Source organism: Dysidea avara, chromosome 2, assembly GCF_963678975.1.
Source record: "Dysidea avara chromosome 2, odDysAvar1.4, whole genome shotgun sequence".
Classification (NCBI taxonomy): Eukaryota; Metazoa; Porifera; class Demospongiae; order Dictyoceratida; family Dysideidae; genus Dysidea; species Dysidea avara.
This window is the reverse complement of record NC_089273.1, coordinates 53609240-53630006: the sequence shown is the minus strand read 5'-3', so window position 1 is coordinate 53630006 and position 20767 is coordinate 53609240. Positions and strand designations below refer to the sequence as shown.

At 39.2% G+C, this 20767-nt stretch overlaps 1 protein-coding gene across 2 annotated transcripts in view; it reads left to right on the top strand.

The window, feature by feature from the left end:
- LOC136247678 (1-phosphatidylinositol 4,5-bisphosphate phosphodiesterase beta-4-like) overlaps window positions 1-20767 on the top strand; it is a 47171-nt gene that overhangs the window by 6955 nt on the left and 19449 nt on the right. The window contains exons 4-20 of one of the 2 annotated variants that reach the window (XM_066039507.1): window positions 3472-3621; window positions 4780-4859; window positions 5523-5576; window positions 6221-6317; window positions 6476-6579; window positions 7029-7080; window positions 8029-8131; window positions 8701-8847; window positions 9141-9301; window positions 9595-9677; window positions 9728-9812; window positions 10146-10234; window positions 13554-13625; window positions 14000-14241; window positions 14448-14720; window positions 15024-15202; window positions 15767-15853. In XM_066039507.1, coding sequence (XP_065895579.1) covers window positions 3472-3621; window positions 4780-4859; window positions 5523-5576; window positions 6221-6317; window positions 6476-6579; window positions 7029-7080; window positions 8029-8131; window positions 8701-8847; window positions 9141-9301; window positions 9595-9677; window positions 9728-9812; window positions 10146-10234; window positions 13554-13625; window positions 14000-14241; window positions 14448-14720; window positions 15024-15202; window positions 15767-15853 — 2058 coding nt within the window. Of the gene's footprint in view, window positions 1-3471; window positions 3622-4779; window positions 4860-5522; window positions 5577-6220; window positions 6318-6475; window positions 6580-7028; window positions 7081-8028; window positions 8132-8700; window positions 8848-9140; window positions 9302-9594; window positions 9678-9727; window positions 9813-10145; window positions 10235-13553; window positions 13626-13996; window positions 14242-14447; window positions 14721-15023; window positions 15203-15766; window positions 15854-20767 lie in introns of both variants that reach the window. The other variant, XM_066039506.1, reaches the window with a different exon arrangement.

Sequence of the window (20767 nt, the reverse complement as noted above, 5' to 3'; positions counted from 1 at the left end):
ATGTGTGTACACTAATACAAATGGGACCATGGACAAGTGTCCTGATTATCAAGGTGTCCTGTTATGAGAGATCTAAACGTGTATACACAAAATACAAACAATATATAGAAAAATTAGGAATTTTAACCCTTTCACCGCTTCAACCAGATTTATCCAGTGTGATGCTATAAAAGGCGCTTCGATTACAATTCTAATGCACTACCACTTCTATCATACATTTTATAGTATGATGCGCTTACCCTGAAATACGCACGCCCACAGAGGTCCCGATAACCAGATCCTTCGCGCACTATTGCGGGTTTGTTACTTAATACTACAAAGCTTTTCTTGTTAGAAACGACGACTGTTATGCATCCTCGAGTTGATGGTCATGTTTTGAAGTCCACAGGATTGTTATTGATAGTCTAAGACAGCCAAGGATCACCGTCGGCTATTTTCAGAAGTGTGGCGTGATTCGCTCGTGTGCATATATGCATGCGTGATACAAGATTTGGGATAAATCTCAAAGAAACAATCGCTCAGTAAGGAGACTGTTGAGAGTAGTTGTATGGATTGTAATACTTACCTGTAGCAACTTTATTTGTAACTGACTACTTATCAAATGGTACGGTAGTACCGTTTAAGTAGAGATCCGGGTGAAAATTTTACGCGCCGCCAAAAATTCTGCCTTTGAAAACCATCCTAGAGACATCTTATGAGACAAAAATCATCTTTACGGAATAGTACTAGCCCATATAATACACAGGGTGTACATAATACAGCATTAAATATAACAAACTACTGACCAGTGGGATGTGCCTTTTGGGGTTCCAACAAGTGTATGCCCTCTTCGCCTTGTCTTTTCTTTTATCTTCAATCAGGCTGCTTGTCCTCTTCTTCATCCAACGAAACCGTATCGAGGCATTTAATTTTCTGTATCAACACTTTCATAATAGATGCAACTAGAACTGTACCAATATGGGATTTTGGCATGTACTGATATCCAATATGGATACCACCAAAAGAAGCCGATAACCGATAGTCGATCTGATATTTACATTACAAACAAGAGTCATAGTTAGCTAATCTGTGCAAAAGTGTACAGTTACCTACTCTACAACAACATGTGGATATATTCATTGCTCACTCTATGCCTGTGGTAATAGTGGCTTGGGTTTCTATTGTGCAATCCAGACAATTAGGCACCCACAAACATTTTCATGCATACTCCCATGGAGCCTTAAATGGATATTTCTGCATTACTACGCATTTTATTGGCTTGTGTGAAGGCTGGTACAGTAGGTTTTCTTGTGACTGTTCTTTTATTACAAAGGTACTATATATAACTGCTTCATTTATTTAAGACTGATAAGCTTTCCAACAACAAACACTAGAATCGCGTGTATTTGTATGGCTTCTTGTAGCGTAGCGCTTGCTGTACAGTGAACAATAAGCCGCTGCTACTGAACAGCCACATGGATAATGTAGAAAACCAATATTATAATCCGTTTATGTACAAACTATTGCTGTATAAATATCAGTAGAGATATCGGTCCTCGTACTGTTCTGCACCGATGCCGATATTGGTAAAAATTGCCATATCGGTGGCCGATATTTTGGCCGATCCGATTATCGGTACAGCTCTAGATGCAACAAGGATTATTTAAGGTGCTTACATGCTACTGTACAGTACGGAGATACTGGTAATAGATAGCCAGCTGTATCTTCACAATAGGTCACAGGATCACGTCTATTCTTTATTCTACGCATTATCGACTGAAACTACGATGACCACACCCCTTTTATGCTAGCTGTATTTATGACGGAATAGCTAGTGACCACACACCTTCAAGTTGGTAGGCTGACTCGGGATGTGCTAATAATCAATCGAAACCATGATGACCCCACCCCTTTTCAGGCGCACATCTTTGCAGGCTAGCTGACTCAAGATACTCTAATACAGTAGTCACCCTAATAGAACAGTCACATGTTTACAGCTAGCTGTATGCCTTAACTAAAACTAAAATATTAAAAATTATAAATTTAAAAATGAAGTAGGGGTCCAAGCGATAAAAAGTAGTGAAACAAGAGAAGAACAATGGTAGCTATTATAGCATAGATTGGTGGGAAATCCCTACTTTGGCATTGAACACAAAATAATTGTTATACCATGCCAAAGTAGGAATTTCCCACCGGGCTATGCTGTAATAGCTACCATCGTTCATCTCTTGTTTCACTACTTTTTATCGCTTGGACCCCTACTTCATTTTTAAATTTATAACTTTTAATATACTAGTTTAAGCTGCTTTTACCGTATTTTTCAGTTTTGTTGTCTTGTAATTCCTTAGTGGTTTTATTTACATAAACAAAAGCAACCTAGTCGAGGTCCTTAGTCTATAGCGATTACTAAGAGGTATGGTAACTAAGAGGTATGGTAACTAAGTACTACAGTGTACAGTTAAGCTTGTATTTGTAGCAGACTGTATGGTCTGCCGGAAAATTCAGCGGTGAAAGTTAAGTTGGATTTTAGAGATCAAAAAAAAAAGTAGTGAAACTAAAAGGATGATGAAAAATGAAAGGTTGCCTATACCTACTGGTGGAAATTAAATCCCTAAAGTTCAGTCTATAACCAGTTTAAGGATTAAATGTCCACTAGTATATCTGCAGGTATAGGCTTTTTTCACCACTTTTTAGCTATTCCCTTATTTCACAACTTTTTTCTTTTATTAGGAAGTGTCCTGATTTCAGGGGTCTGAATGTGTGTACACTAATACAAATGAGACCATGGACAAGTGTCCTGGTTATCAAGGTGTCCTTATTAGTAAGGTGTCCTGATTTCAGGGGTCTAAATGTGTGACACTATTGCATATGGGACCATACACAAATCAAGGTGTCCTTATATAATTAAGATTTTACTTTGGTCCATGCTTTCTGCCATACAGTAGTATACTATTATATCATATACTATTATATCATATACTATTATATCAAGAGTTAATAATAGTAGGGAGGGAGAGTGTCTAACGCTCAATAGGCCTGTATAAAATGAGCGCGTAAGACAATCTGGCTTCTTGGCCAGATGTGTTGATTGCATGAAGGGAGATGTGAAATGAGGCACGCCGCAGAAGGACGTTATCGATACTACTAGCTGTTCACGAATCAGTCTCGTGAGCAACGTGCGAGGCAACATTTCCCAACCTAAGAAAAAGCGCCAGATGAAAGTTATGAACAATTTCTCTCTGGTTCTTCCATCACTCACTGGAGTAGCCATCTTCGCATCACTGCTTTCTCACCAACTATCGATTTTGTAAGGCCATACAAATGTAACATAACGTGTTTATTGCGGTCATCAACACTATAGGAAATCACAAAGGTATACTATAATAAGCGGGTGCTCTACGCGCTCATTTTATACAGGCCTATTGAGCATTAGACACTCTCCCTCCCTACTATTATTAACTCTTGATTATGTCATATACTAATACATTACAGTCTAGTGGTAACCTGAAGGAGAAGCTGATCAGAGGGGATACGGATGATGAAGATATTGGCAATTGTATATTACAACTAGTATACAGGAAGGATGGGATTGTCAACTTGGACTTTATTACTTTAGTAGCTCAGAATGGTGAAGTGGCTAATGTAAGTCTGTCTGTATGTGTGTGTCAGTATGTGTACTTGTGTAGTCTGTTGCATGTGTATTTGTGTTTATGTCCATCTGTACATGCGTACTGAATGTGTGTGTGTGTGTGTGTGTGTGTGTGTGTGTGTGTGTGTGTGTGTGTGTGTGTGTGTGTGTGTGTGTGTGTGTGTGTGTGTGTGTGTGTGTGTGTGTGTGTGTGTTAGTAGTATCAGGCTAGCCAAGTGGGTTGAATGTAACTGCAGGAATAACCCATTCATGGCATCAATAATTTTTATGGTGCTATTGCTAAGAACCAAGGCAAGGTACGAGATTTGTTTTGGAAGGTGAAATTAAGCTGAAATTGTCCACAACTGGACCCATATCCAAGACAAGTTGTACCCGTAACGAGACTAACTGTAGTGACGTGACATCACCATTGTGAATCCTTATTTATACTATATAGTAGCTGTAGCTGTGCTAGTTGGCTGCCACTTGCACACACGTATTGACCAAAATAGTCATATATTGTAATATCTGTCGCTATACTACTTGGGTAAATTTTGTTCTTGAAAGTCACACAAAACTTTTGAGGAATGCTTTACAGGTGTATGGCCAGGTTACTTGGGCTGCCTAACTCTATTAGCCTAAAACCAGATATCAAAAGAAAGCTTATTCATTGGGCTACTAGGGGAAGGCTAAATAACCACTGTAACTATAGAAGCTTACTTGTTATGAACTGATGGGACTGGTTTTATTGCAATGCCACACACCATGCTTCGTTCGTCATCTAAGTTATGTGAACTGTATGTGGTCTTACTCGCCATTAAATGATGAATCGATCAGCTAGCAGCTATTTAAAATAAATGAAGTCAACTGGTAACGAGTTATTGATCATTTTTTAAAGGTATGTATAAGATTAGCTTGCTTATAAACTAAACTATATTTCCACACTATGATTTGGTCCTCATACATTCTTTGTAGGTTGAATCCCTTGCTATCAATTTATTCCATGAGTACACTGACGTAGCTATAGGATAAACACTTTGAAAATTACAATACTTTATTTACAATCATGAGTAGCAGCCGATATATTGGTCTATGCAGCTTTACAATTTAGTACACTACATGCACCCATATAAGGTAATGTTGTTTAGAGGTGTTTCCCCACCCAATTACAGTCCTGGATGATTGCAGTTAACTCACTAACACACAATCTCTACCAGTTCAACTGTACCATGGAAACCATGATAAAGAAAATGTGAGTGATAGAAGTTTGTAGTAGTCTGTCTCTTGTCTGTCAGTCTGTGTGTAGTAGTCTGTCTCTTATTTGTCGGAATAAATGTCATATCTCCTTGCAAGAGTATATAATAGAAACCAAGAGTGTCGATTGGTGTATTTCCCTGTGATTAATGATTGTGTAAAAATAACATGGATATTTCAGTAATTGTTCGTTTTCGCAAAATGGTAATTTGAAATGCATACGTGGTAACGGGTCTTTATTTGCCAGTTTTCCAAGTTATTCAACCAAGTGTTCAACAGTTAATTGTACAAGGAAAGAATTCAAGATAACTCCAGCTGGCCAAAACAACGGTTACACAAACAAGCATGTTCAGGGATCCACTTGACAGTGCCAGAACTTTAGCATTAGCCATTTCTCTTTAACGCTATCATGGTTTAGTGGCCGAATTGGACTAAATACAGCAACTTGTACTGGCAATGTAAACGAGCAATTACTGAAGTATCCATGTTACTTCACGCAATCATTAATCACGGGGTAATACACCCGTTTGATACTCTTTGGTTACTATTACTATACAGTATATACTCTTGTTCCTTGTCTTAGCTATGTATGTATGTGTGTTTGTCCAATTGTCAATGTGTGTTTGTCTCTCTCATCACTATTGATGTCACAATCACACAGGAGGGCTAAACTAATGTTATATGCAAACGGATATGGACACTTGTACTTGAATAGGTGAGTCTGTTTATTTGTGTGTATGTCCCACTGTATGATGTTGTACATACCTTTTCATAGTCAATATGTACTAGTAATAGCATGGGTAGCAGTGAAATTTGGGATAAATACTACGAGTGTTGTATTGGAAATTTACCATTTTCAATACAACAAGAGTGGTATTTATCCCAAAGTTTCACTGCTATACCCCTGCTATTCCCAGGTAATATCATACTCGCTGCGTACACAGTTTGTCACTATGTACTAAACACGCTTAAACACTAATTAGCACTACATTGTTAACATAAATTCTAGCCAATGAAATTGCAATTACAACTTTTTCACTGTTACCAGTGAAATACGGGATAAATTTCACTGCTACTATTGAGACTTTTGTATGGGCAGTGAAACAGGTATGATATTAATACATGTATTGTACTTTCATATAGGGAGGGCTGAAATACATTCAACAAACACACACAGTCTGTTCTACCTTAGTAACAATGTCTTCACAGATACATAGTGTGTTTTACCTTGTGGCCAGTTATGGTTGAGAATATAATCTTTACAAATCTGTTAGAGTATTGTGTATGAATGTGCTATTACCTGACACCTTTTTATATAGTATGTGTGTATTGTTGTTATCCAATTATTGCCCACCACAGGGTAAACAAGATCCTTACAGGCAAAGCAGAGAACAGATTAGAGTCTATCACGTTTTCTCTGCAGATACACAAGATACCTATAAAGCAAGATAATGCTGTAAGTCTTTCTGTTTTGTCATATATGATTATTGTTGATGTTACATAAGTATATCCAAAAAGGATGATTGCTACACAGAGTGTTGTACATGTTCTTTTATTAATACACATATCCTCCCCTAGGTTGGTTGTTGTATATGAGTTACATGTCTCCCCTAGGGTTGTGATTACATAGAGGCAGACACTTTGTCAGAGGCAGTGATGGAGGAGATGATCAGTAGAGTAGCTAATTGTAAAGATCATGTGCAACGAGCCTTCCAGGGGTGTGTGGCTATGTGTAGCGCGTCTGTCTGTCTGTTTGTGTGTAGCTATGTGTTGTGTGTTTGTCTGTTTGTGTGTAGCTATGTGTTGTGTGTTTGTCTGTTTGTGTGTAGCTGTGTGTTTGTCTGTTTGTGTAGCTATGTGTTGTGTGTTTGTCTGTTTGTGTGTAGCTGTGTGTTTTTGTGTAACTATGTGTTTTGTGTTTGTCTGTGTAGCTACGTAACCGTATGTGTTGTGTGTCCATCTATTTGTGTGTAGTTATGTGTTGTGTATCTGTCTGTTTGTGTGTATTGTGTTGTAACTTGTCTATGTTTGTATGTATCCTGTCATGTGTGCAATACCTGTAAAAATATGTGTAAGTAGTAACATCATTGAGTTGTGTTGTTCTTTTATATATCAAACTGTATTGGTGTGTTATGTATAATACTACTGGTAACTATCACATTTACAGTTATAAGGTACCCAACATGAATGAAGACAAACTACTGAAGTTTCTCAATGAGGTAAATATGTCTGCATGTCAATTTGTCAGTGTGTATCCTTTATTAGTAACAGACATATATTTGTGTGTTAGCCTGAGTGTTTAGTTGAGAGAGAGCAGTAAATGTATACAGAGTTGACCTTTGAACCAGCATAGAACTTTTATGCTTTCACAATATCGGCATATATATGCATGAAGACATTAATTGAGCTCTTCAACCTAAAACTACACATTGGCTGAAAATCTGTTCACTGAACTACTTGGAGAAGTTTAAGTGAACACTGTAACTACAGTGGCTTACTTGTAGTGAAGTGATGAATGACAGCAACTCGCATTTTCATGATTCAATATTCTTGCCGTGTGTTTACTTTCAGTTGTGTGTTTGATCAAATACGTGACTAATGTATAGCCTGATGGAAAATGTAATGGCAAAGCAAACGGCGCTTTTTGCAAGTTATCAGGAGCGGCCATTTTTAAAGTTATGGATCACGGGTTGCTTGTTCTTAACCAAAAGAGTTGCTTACATGGCAAATTTTGGCCTTACGGTTTAGCATCCTAGGTATTGTTTTAATCCTTACGGTTTAGCATCCTAGGTATTGTTTTAATCCTTATTACATCACAAATAGAATGATGTAAATTGTGTAACCATAGGAAGTACGCTTCAAAGTTACAGCACTTTGTTTAAGACACACATATTTTTATGTTCAGTTTTCTGGACTATGCAAGTTTAATAAATCCTGTTTGTTCTATTAGAATAGTCAACCATTACACTGTACTGGCTAACATATAAAAAAGAACTGCTTAGTTATACTGTAAGCTCATGTTGATCTGTGGCAAGTGTTTTGTTATTGCTTGTAATTTTGGAAAATTTTCATATTAGTAGTCGAGCAACTATTGTCTGTCTAAAAGGTTATGTGATGGTGGAAACTTTACAGTTAATATGTTTTCAATTTGTATCTCTCATATGCAGGTTCAGCGTGATCCCCGTGACAACGAGGTGCTAAACGAGTTCCACAAGATGAGCAAGGCAATCTCGATCATCCACAACTTGGAGCCAAAAGGACGTGACATTGGTATGTGGAAACTGTTAATGACTATTTCATGTAAAACTGAAGAGCAAGTACATGGAAAATTTAGGTTCAATTGGGATCAAAGTAGTGTTGAGATCAAGGTACACCTGAAAATGTACTAGTGGATATTTAATTCTTCAGTTAAGGACTAAGTGTCCACTATAATAGTATATCTTCAGATGTAGGCGACCTTCCTTGTTTTACTACTTCTTATTTCTTTGATCCAAGCGTTACAGATAAAGAGCACTACTAGATGGAGCTCTGCAATCAATCCAGTGATGATAATTTTTGTAGCAGCCTATTGAAAGTGTTTCAGCTCATATTGAAGGCACTTTTGGGCTTGGTTGTACAAGTTACCATGAAGATATTGTAAGGCTGGTTAATACCCTGATTATAGTGTGATACATGTAGAAATCCCAATAGTATTTATCAAATCCCAGTAGAATCCCAGTAGTATTTATCGAATCCCAGTAGTATTGTCTGTGTCATTAAATACCCTTGTGCATGTAATGACAATGCAACATGTGTAACAATTATAACGTATTTCATGAAATATTATGGTATTTTCACAGGTAAAATCTCCCCTGTGGGTATGTGGCGGTTCTTAGCTAGTGAGGAGTCCAATATGGTGGACATGACTCAGATGGGATTAGCTATGGACATGACTCAACCATTATCACATTACTTCATCAACTCCTCTCATAATACCTATTGTTCTGGTGAGTGTGTGTGATTGTGGGATTGAGTTTGTGTTTGTCTTTTGTGTAAAGGTTGTTCTCTCTGTCTGGGCATACACAGTGGTGATGTGGGGATTTTTCTAGACTTTCTCTGTTTATAGCAGGCAAAGTAGGGTTTGAGATGTGGGCGGTAATAAAAGAGTTTAACCTGTTTAGCAGCTCTGTAGTGTTACACTTTTTTACCAATACTTGACTGGCAGGGTCTGTTGATGGAAGGGGAACTTTGTCGTCTTATTTGATAAAAGTCCTTAAAACTCATGTTATCTCCTTTATAGGTGCTCAGATAAATGGCCAATCATCGGTGGAGATATACCGACAATGTTTGTTGATTGGTTGTCGTTGTATAGAATTGGATTGTTGGATTCAAAATGATGACATCATCATCACTCATGGTGTTGTTAGTGGTCTCTGGGTGTGTACTACAATATCATTTGAGGTGAGTATTTGTGTTTGTGTGGAGTAGTGAGGGGCTCGTGATGATTGGTAGAGCTCAGTTGCTGTTGTTCTTGTTTCTGTAAGCAAGTTTCAGCTGTATAAGTGAACCCTAGTAACCTGGGGCTTCTTGCTTTGCATGTTGTACCTCAATCAGTAAGACATGGGCTATATTGTAGTCAATATTTTTAGACAAGTTATTGAGTGGCCTTGTTACACAATGACCCAAGTAAAGCAGGTCTATCTACTATTCTTTTAGAATTGTTGTTATGAATGACATGTATGTTTGGCACACAGAAAGTGCTTAGGGCAATCAACGACTTTGCATTTGTCACTTCGGATTATCCTTTGATCTTGTCAATTGAGAATCATGTTGACAGGTTGGTATGACATATGATGTCATCACCATGATCATGTGATCCACACACAGGCCACATCTCCTCAGTCGTATGGCTTCACTCTACACCCTGATATTTGGTGATAAGTTATTGAAGGATCCGATTGAGGGTTATCCGGTAAGTGGGTCTGTGTTGATGTGGACACTTGAGGACACCTACTTAATCCAGACACTCCCAAAATATCCCTTAGTACATAAACTGACCTGGAAAATCAGGACATCTTGATAATCAGGATACCTTGATAATCAGGACAATTTGGTTGGTTAGGATGACATTTAATGAATTCTCTATTAGAGTGTACATGTTGAATATGTTGTATCCTCAGTACCTTAAGATTGTCTGATTTTTTAGTATTCTTTTTTGACAATAAGGACATTTCTCTAGGGGTACAGATAACTATGTGTTGTAGCTGTTGTCCATTGTATCATACTGTTGTTGTTGACATGTTAGATTGAGCCTGGGGCAACCTTACCATCACCAGAGATGTTAAGGGGTAAGATCCTATTGAAGGACAAAATCAGATTGAAGAAGTTGAGAGAGTAAGTGTGTAGAGTTAATATGGCTGCCTTGGTGTGTGGTGTAGGAGGGGTAGGAATGATTTGTCCATATCAGATCCATGTTAAAGTTTGTTATTTTTCAACTAGAAGCCATTTCAGTAACAAAAAATATTTTCTTATCTTCCAAATATGGCCAAAATGTGTGACCTTTATTTCTAGCAGTATGTGTGTGGTGCATAAATATTTAAAAATCTTGTAAATGTCTGACACTTACTTGTGAACTATTGAAGTTATCATCTTCTATGAGGATGTGTATGTTTGTGTAAGACTTCTTCCCAAACTTGTTATGGAGCCAAACTACATGACATGTGTCTGCTTGTCACCATCACTAATCATCTGAAATGTTATTTCTCTTGAGAATAAACCATTTTTTTCCATTTTAGCTGTTTTTTTATCTTATGTTTCTCAAGTCGTTCAGTACAAAATATATTTACATTCATCACGTGATCACCTAGTGACGCAATGAAGGGGTAAGCTCATTACAAAGGGAGGAGCACTTGATATTAGCTAGCTGCCTACTCATCATGTAGCATTATACCATTTGATACATAAATCACTCTTCAGCCAGCAAAATTGTTTCACTGACCTACTGACCCTGAATTTGGCCTGAGAAACATCATACGGTATGATAGTACTGTATAGTAGGGACCACAAAGGAGTAGGCGTGGCCCACGAAGTAACGTCATCCAAAAACCAGCCTCAATTTTCCCTGTCGACAATGAGACAGTATTGGTTATAGTATAGCGGCACAACCAAAAAAATGTGCACTTTTTTTTGCCATGAAAGTTTCCACACAAATAGTAGTCCTCAATGCATGTATTTTCTGATATAGTACCATTGCTGATTTGATCTTTGGTGACCTTTACTACCATTTTTGTACAGAAAATTGATCATTTTTGTCTTTAACTCCTTGAGGCAGTATTGTTAAAACGTGGTACCAAACAAAAGATCTTGTTGATAGAAACAACTTGGTTTTTATTTGAAGTCAGTAGGTGATTTCATTCTTAAGGTGGCGATAAAGCAATGACGCGCACAAGAAGCCATAGCAAATACATATGACGTAACATATCATATACTACGCAATTTGTGGTAAATCAGGCGGGGCTAATAAACTTACCACTAATAACAGGTGAGTTGTTAGCAAAAACAACAAGCAGCTGCTGTTACACATTTCAGGTGGAATGTAACTCACCTTTACAACAAATTCACAACCTTGACAACGTGAAAACAAGCGCTACTAATAATTATTATTTGTTTCGACTCACCTTACAGCCTGTTACAAACATTATCTTTTCTCTGTAGACACGGGTTGAACAGCCACGAAACCTCGTATGAATGGTAAGCAATAGTGTCTGAATAATTCTACGTATCGGTATATCATATGTCCATTCTATGGCTTCTTCGCTTGGTGCGAACGGTGAAACAAGGCTATCATCTGCTTTTAAACGCCATATATTTCGACTTGTAAATCGCTTCCACTTATTGATACGTAGGATGATTCTTGTAATAGTATGCTTTCATCATGTGAAGTATTGGAGCTAAAACTTGAGGTTATTGAGAGATAACGCGTCTTCTGTGGTCCACTAAGTACCACCGATTTCTTGGTTTGAGAGCAGTTCTACGCTTTATACTCTCTACGAATGATAGATTCCTGTATGCATAGTTTATTTGTATGCAAAATTAAGTACTAGCTTTCAATATGTCTTAAATTGAGACCATGTTGAGACACAGCAGATTGTTGTCAAGAATGCGCGTTATTACTTTAGCGCCACCTTAAGTTATGAGTATTTTTATTAGCTGCAAAATTTTATAAATTTATGTATAATTGCCCACACAGGTAATTCACACCTCGAGGGCAGGTAAATTTATCAAATTTTGCAGCTAGTAAAAATAATCATAACTTTGTAATGAAATCACCTATTGACTTCAAATAAAAACCAATTTGTTTCTATCAGCAAGGTATTTATTTTGGTACCATGTTTTAACAAGTTAATTACTGCCTCAGGGAGCTGAAGACAAAAATGATCAATTTTCTGTACAAAAATGGCCATAAAGGTCACCAAAGGTCAAATCAGTAATGGCGCTATATCTTAAAATGCATGTATTGAGGAGTACTATTTGTGTGGAAAGTTTCATGGTTTTATAAAAAAGTGCACAATATTGCAAATTTTGGGGGCTACGCTGCTATGCTATTAGGTAGAACTAAGCCCAAACAATCGACCCTAAATACTTTCAACAAGTTGCTATGGAATACATATTTTTAAATTATTTAACGGAATTTTCTACTGATTGACTGAGTAAGTATCTGACTGTTGCCTTCAGACAAGTGAGCTCAATGACAGCCAAGACTACGGATTTCACTGTTCGACATCGTTTTGACCCGAGAGGTGCCTTTGGCATACCGCAGTACGTACAATGCATTCTTCATGGACTTACCAGTGTCCTCCTTTGTGTCCCATCCATCTGCTGACAGCAAAAAAGTGTCATTTTGGTGGTAGCATGTGATGGCTTCCATTCGTAACAGAAATCGTCCGTATTTTTCATAGTGGCTATTTTGTTAGCAGGGGTGCTTTTCAATCAGTTCTTGATTCGTACTGCCGTGTAACAGGTTGAATGTAGCCAACAACAAAGTGTAATGGATACTTCGCTTTTCAGACGATAATTGATATAACTGGGGCGCGCGGCACCATTTCTTTCTTGTGGTATGCAGGGATTGCAGAGGTGCTTTTCGAACAGTTCTTGATTCGAAATGCTGTGTAATGGGTTGAACATAGCTGACAACGAAACATAATGGATACTTCACTTTTCAGAAGATAATTGATGTAGCTGGGCGCGATGTCATTTCAGATGAGATATGCAAGGGTTCACCAGTCATAATAATTATTTACAAAAAAAGTCAACAAACAAGTATACACAAAAATTTGGAATTTTCAACTAGAGTAGGGACCATAGCACATCGATAAAATGTGCTGAAACAAGTTGGAGTAGTCCACGATATTAAGTCACAGTAAAGCAATAAGAAGTGTTATGTCCCTACTTTGCATTTCTGTTATGGTATCTTGAGCACAGTAAGGATACAACACTTCTTATTGTTTTATTGTGATTTAATATCATGGACTACTCTAAAAACTTGTTTCGGTACTTTTTATTGATGTGCTATGGTCCCTACTCTAGTTGAAAATTCTTTGTGTACTTGTAAGATTTAGTTGAAGTGGCCTTATTGAGACACATCACTGTTACATCAGTACACTCCTTCCTAGTTTGAATAGTTCCCAAGATACTTCTCCTGTCATTCTTATAGGAGAGATCGTACAGTACAAGATGACCAGAAGTCAGCTGGTACTACCATAGAAGAGGAGGATGAGAATATAAAGTGTGTGTGCTTGTAATTGTAGTCTTTTAAGTGTGTATGTCTGTTTGTGTGTATGTCTCTGTGTGTGTCTGTTTTGTGTGTATGTATCTGTGTGTGTTTGTGTGTATGTCTCTGTTTGTGTCTGTTTGTGTGTATGTCTCTGTTTGTCTTTAGTGTGTGTTTGTGTGTCTATCTGTCTGTGTCTTTGTCTAGCTTTGCGTTTGTCTCTGTGTATGTCTGTTTGTGTGTTTGTCTGGTTGTTTTAGTAGACCTTACTGTTGTGTGTATGTATGTCTGTGTGTATGTTTGTCTGTGTATGTAGTGGTGTGTCTTTGTCAGAATATGTTATATTGAGGGTGTGTTCTATTAGAGTGTACATCTTCTCCTACTAGTAGCAATAGTGCATCTGAACAAGGATCCACCACTTCACCAACTAGTGAACATGGAGGAGATGAAGAGAACAGAACTATGTCACCTCCACTAGCAGGAGGAACAGCTAGTACTGACAATGGTACTACCTCTCCACCAGCAGCTACTAGTGATAGCAGAACAACTTCACCACCAACAACAGTTACTAGCGATGATGGATCTGGTGGTGGTACTCCTACTAAGATGAGGGAAAAGGATGACACTCTAGGTGTGGCTTGTAATTGGGTGTCGTGTGTAAGACACATTGGGTGTGATGTGTGTTTGTTTGTAAGGTACTCGTGTCTTTTATTGACTGTGGTGTTGATTCAGTTGTAAGACACATGTGTCTTTTATGTAAGTTCTGGTATATTGTGTAGTATGACCTGATCACACAGAATACATCTCACCTTTACACTACACTCTTACTTACTTTAGGTGACATACCAACTCCATCAAAGAAGGTGTCGCTTGACCAGCAGAAGGAGCAGGTCCCTCAGCAGAAGCAAACACAACGAGGCAGCATCTCAATCAGTGTCAGACTAAGCAGTACCAGCAGCAATTCATCATTGGGAGGCACCGGCATCAACAAGACCACTAGCAGTAGTAGTATTAGCAGTGTTCCCAGTATTACAGTGAATACTGTTGAGGTAACACCAATTACCTCTCCTGATGAGAGCAAGGGGATATGTATACTGTCTGAGGATGACTGTAAGTCTATTAGAAGTCTTAAAATGTAAAGTTTATGGTAATTGTACATATGTGGGTTTAATTTTTGTGTTGGTTTAATTATCGCACATGTCCATGTTATGAGAGGTTTAAATTGTGTGTCTTTCTATTTTTGTGGGTTCATTTTTGTGATTTTAATTAAACCATGTGAGTTTATATAATGATAGTTTAATTTTTGTTTTAACTTTTGTTGATAACATCATTGATAAGACATTGGTTTTTGTGTGTCTAATTTCTGCAAGCAGTTATTTTTGTGGGTGTGTTTTACTACTTCACTTTACACAGCTAAGTGGCCAGCTCATGTCACATTTGACAATGAGTGGATTGTTGATGACAGTACTCTAAGACGTCCTCCAAAGAAGAAGGGTAGTATAGACAGTATGAAGAAGCTGTTTGATCCTATTGCTAACAAGGGACATTCTCAAGTACACCTCAGTGAGTCCTGTCCAGCTGGACAACTGAAGGTGTGTGTTGTGTTACTTTTAATTGGCCATATTTACTGTAAAACCAAGCATATGAGAAAAACACGTGTGTTTGTTAGTTTGTTTGTATATTGTTTTGGTCTTGCCACACCTTCATAAACAAAATGGCTTATGCTAAAGGCAGCCTGTATGAGAAAATGAAGGTGCCATTATTAGCCTTTCTGGTAAGTAAGCTTTTGCTTTAGGGCAGCTTATTTGTGCCAACTGAAAGCAAGAATTATGAATATCTTTCACAGTGGGTAATATGGGTGAAGTACAGTTGAGAATGTTACTAAAGATAGCTGTAGGAGAGGATATATTACCTTATTTGCAGCATAATTTGCTGCAGTTGTATCTGAAACAAAATCTTTAAGTAGCTACTACAAATTGTTTTCTCCAGCTGCCAATCTTGTTGTGAACCCTTAACACCAAAGTGACTAATTCTTGAAATATGTGCTTGCCAAGTTTGTATGTGTTTGTGAGTAATAATATTATTTATTTATATATATATTATTAGGAGACTACTGATATGTTACTATTGTTAGAACATTATATTATCCATATTAGGATTCAGAGTCAGATGAGGAATCAGCCTCACTAATGTTGTCTACAGGATCCACCAAGTCAGACGGACAAGTTGATATGCTCTCATTGGTTAGTTTGAATGTGTTTCTGTGTACGTGTACCAAATTTTCACACCAATTACTTAGCTTCCAGAGCATCCACTGTACAAGTTGCTAACAGCTAAGTTTCCCACTTTTTAGATGTTTTTAAAACTGAGGTTGGCTAATCTCCTAACGGGGTGTGTGGCGAAAACCTGGATGGAGCATTCCAACCCAATAGCCCAGTTGTCGTACCTTGGCAACAATTGTGTCATATCCCAAATGTCTAGCTAAAGGAGTATCATGCTGTTGTTAATCAGGTTCAAACATTGTGAAGCTGGTATAAGGGGAACTGTGCTAGCAGGTAGCTGTGGGTTTGGAGCATAACGGCAACAAACAATTTCATCAGTAATGAAAAGCTGTGGTCACAATTGTTTGTAGCGTAAAAGAGGAGACTGTCACCACTGGGTGCCTTAATTGTGGTAAAACACGGTTACTACCTATCTGAGAGAGGGCTGTGTATAGCTCTTACATGACAGGGCCACTAAGCTGTTGTTCACGGAGGTCGGCTGTGAGTACAGGAGCTTACAAAAACTAACTGTATATCAGGGTGAATCTTCCTGGATAATGCATCTGCTTTACCATTGTCATGTCCTCTGCAGTAATTAACAGTGAATTTATACTTTTGAATTGCAAGTGTCCATCGTGCTAGTAAGCCCTCCATTTTCTGAGCTGAGAGCCATTGAAGTGGAGCATGATCAGTGAGAATCTTAAATGGTCGTCCAAAGAGGTAGTGCCTAAACTGCTTTGTGGCATATACAAAGACTAGGTACTCCTTCTGGATAACACTGTAGTTCTATTCCAACTTAGTAAGGGCTCTGCTCACATATGTGTAAGCTCGGCAACACATGCAACTCTTGATAACAACCACAGAAACACGAGGTGAGCATTTTCGTGATCAGGGGGAGCAATAATTAAGATACAACAACCGTGTGTGAGCAATACTATTACATACCTCTCCCCTAAAAACACACCATTACAAATCTAACAATGTTGTGCATATACATGAAAATGAATACGTGTAATGTCAGTATCCATAGTAGTCAATGGGTCTCACAACTCTTCCACTTCTAGTAGTAACGGGCTGTCCTGATTGAGGAGCTGCTGGTGGCTCATCACGAGTAGCAGGAGCTGGATTGTCATCATAATAGTATTGAAACATTGGCGGACACCACTGTCCTTCAGGTTCAGAGCATTCAGTTCTCTGGTCTGGTCTCAGAAGTGTGTTAACACGGATCACTCACTCTTTGTCATTCATTCTTATTTTATATTCAGGGGTCCCTTCCACTCTCTCACTATCCAGGGGCCAGTCCAACGTGAGTCTAGTTTCCCCGTACTGGGACTATCCAATACAACTTCCTCTCCAATTTGTAATTTTAGGGGTTCACTACCATGATAATTCTGTGTCTGTCTGTTAGCCATCTCCACAGTGTTGGCTTCAACAAGTTCTCTCAGTTCTAATAGATTTCCTTGCAGGCAAGAACAGTAGTCCAAGTGTGATATCATGCATGTTGGGATGTTCAGTGGTGGCGTATTGGATCCAATTAAGATCTCATATGGGGAAAGGCCTGTTGTGGTATGTTTGGTTGTTCTGTAGAGACAAAGGAGAAGTTGGAGATGTTCTTCCCAGTCCCCCTCCTTTGCTACTAGGCCACACAGCAAGTTCATTATGGATCTCTTAATCCTTTCCACCAGTCCATCACCCATGGGGTGATATGGTGTTGTGCGAGATTTACTCATCCCAAATGCTTTGCAGAGTTCACTGAGTATTTGGCTCTCAAAGTTTCTGTCCTGATCAGAGTGCAGCCTTTGTGGGGGTCCAATCAGTGTGTATTTCAAGGCATCCACTAATACTATCTTGCCTGCTGTCTGATCGGAGAGAGGTACAGCAAAAAGCCACTTTGAAAAGTAGTCCTGCACAACGAGCATGTACTGGTTACCTTGGCACCTTGAGAATGTCGACTGCCACTAGTTCCCAAGGCCTTCTTGCCACTACTGGCTGTAGTGGAGCTGGATACATACTTGCTGCTTTGGTGCGTTGACGTGTGACACAATGGTCACAGTAGTTGTGCACATCCTTGCCCATTCCCACCCAGTAGGCTGCTTCAGCAAGTTGTGCCATAGCTCTATCAGCTCCTGCCTTGTTATGGGCATTCTTCAAGAGTTGGAGTTGGCACAATCAAGAGTAGCTTCTCTTCTTGCATTGTTGGCATCTTTACTTTACAGTACAGCACAGTCTCATGGAGGGTCAGCTGGGACCAGATCTGGTAAAATCTCTTGAGGGGAAAGTTTCTCCAATTGTTAGTAAGTGATGGTGTTTCTTTTGATGTTATCTGCCGAATGACTGTATCAAGCAGTGGATCTGACTTCTGAACTGCTGCAATCACTGTGTTGTCTAGTTCGTTGCTGATAGCTACCATGATAACAGGTTTACGGGAAAGTGCATCAGCATGCTGATTGTGGGATCCCTGAGTATGTGATTGAGAAATCAAATCCTCGCAACTGTAGGGCCCACCTCTCCAGCTTCTGGGAGCGAGCATTACTGGATCTCTTTGACTGTAGCCACTCCAAGGGCTTGAGGTCTGTCTCAATGATAAAGTGTGCACCAACCAGATAGTGTCGCAACTTGTGAGTTGCCCAGACAATGGCCAGACACTCCTTCTCAGTTGTAGAGTAGTGCTTTGGTTAGTGTTCGGCTAGCATATTCAATCACTGTGCCCCTGGCGGTGGAAAGGACTGCACCTAGGCCAGTGTTAGATGTATCGGTGGTGAGCACAAAGGTGCCGTGTTGCTTGGGATAGTCAAGTATGGATGGGATAACTAGTGCATGTTTTAGTGTGTTAAAGGCTTGTTGGTGTGTGGCCTCCCACTTGAACTGGACATTTTTACCTGTGAGTTCAGTGAGAGGATCACCTGTGTGTGCAAAGTTTGGGACAATGCAGCGGTAAAAATTTACTACGCCAGAAACGATCGGAGATCCTTGGTGGTCTTCGGGACAGGTCAAGTTGAGATGGCCTTAGTCTTCTCTGGGGAGGGAGCTACTCCATCAGCTGAGTACGCAAAACCTAAAAGGGTGGTGTTACTTTTCCCCAAAAAGGACTTAGAGCCACGGAGCAGCTGTCAATTGGCTAAGGACTCCCCTTAGGACCTCGATGTTCATTAGAAAAGACAATGCAGTCATTTTTTTAAAATTTATTATTAACATTATAGTTATCAACACAATATTTATAGTTCTGCAAAATATTTTCAAGGCCTCTCTGGCAGGTTTGTGTGTACCCGTTAAACCATAAGGCATTCTGGTGAACTTCCAGAGTCTGTAGCCTGGCTGTGGGCAGGATGTAATCTTCTCCACTGATTGCGGCTCCATGGGAAACTGCCAATAGGCACTTTGGAGGTCAAGTTTGGAACAGACTTTCTTGCCAGCTAACTTCTGTTGGTGGCCTTCAGCGCGGGGGACCTGGTAGGAGTCTTTCTTGGTCACGCTGTGTAACTGCATATTGTTGACACATTCTGATTTTCCCAGATGACTTGGGTACATAAACTGCAGGAGCACACCAAGGGCTAGTACTGGGTCGTATGATACCTTCTTGAGCCATTTCCTGGAGTTGTTGGTGGACTCTCTCAGCATAGTAGAATGGGATTGGGACTTTGACAGGTGGTGCATCACCTGTGTCAATAATGTATTGTGTGGTGTTTGTGTGACCTAATTCTAGGGAAAACAGAGACTTGAACTCTTCTAGCACAGGTGTGAGGGCTGAGTGTATGTCAGTAGGGATATCTAGTGTGAGTGAGCTGGTGTGTTTGCATGTTGGGGGATTGCCTGTGGGTACTCATCATCCATGGTGATCATGTGGAGAGGTTGAGGGATTGCTTGTGTGGGCAGCAGCTGCAGGACCTTCTCATGGTTTTGAGCTATACGACTACAAAAAAGTGTCTGGTTGCAAACTTTCCCAGGCCAATTGTCATCATTGCCATTCCACAAGGTGTAATGTCTCTCTCATCAGCATTGACTAATCTCATTGTGTGGGTAGGTGAAATGTATGTGTGACTAATGTATGGTTTTGAAATAACCGAGCACGATGCCCCTGAATCAAGCCGCATCAGGGTCCTGTGGTTAAGTGTGCCATGTACATGTCCCAACCTGTTTGTGTACTTGTCATGTGTAATTGTGGGAACAATATTTGCATGAGAACTTGGGCATAGTGCATGTGCACCATGGTTGTGTGAGCACTGGGGGTACCCCTACTCGTTCTATCTGGGCACCCCCTTGTAGGGGTAGGCATCTTTAGCTGTCTTCTTGTTAAGTTCTCTATAGTCAACACAGTCGCATTTCTCCAGACTTCTTACGTACAAACATAGCGGTTGCCATCCATGGGCTAGAACTGACTTTGATCATACCCTGTTGTATCATGGATGATATCTGATGCTGCGCATAACATGTTAGCCAATGTTTGCTCCTCAGCTGTAGCGGTTTTTTGCATTCTACTACCACTGATACAGTACTCATCCAGCAGTTATTATTAATCTTACTATTGCTTTGTCTTAATTATGTCTCCCTCTAATACAAATTGAAATATTAGATGTGGATCTGGCAAACTGAGTAGTACCAACCGTATTTTTACCTATTAGTGTATTTTTCAAAATTACATAGTCTTCTCCAAAACCTTGTTTTAGTTTTGCAATCAATATGGCTATTAACATTGGTTCTTTTTCTATAGGAACTCTCTCAATTCTTTTTGCTACGGCAAAAGTTGACTCATCAACTGCTTCACAAACTGATTGAAATACAATGGTACAGCTTTTCAATGTAACCCAAAAGAAATCAATAGAGTCAAATTTTTGAGGGTCTTTGCCACCCACTGTTGTATGAACTCTTCTAGTGAATACCAACATCTCGAAACTTTCC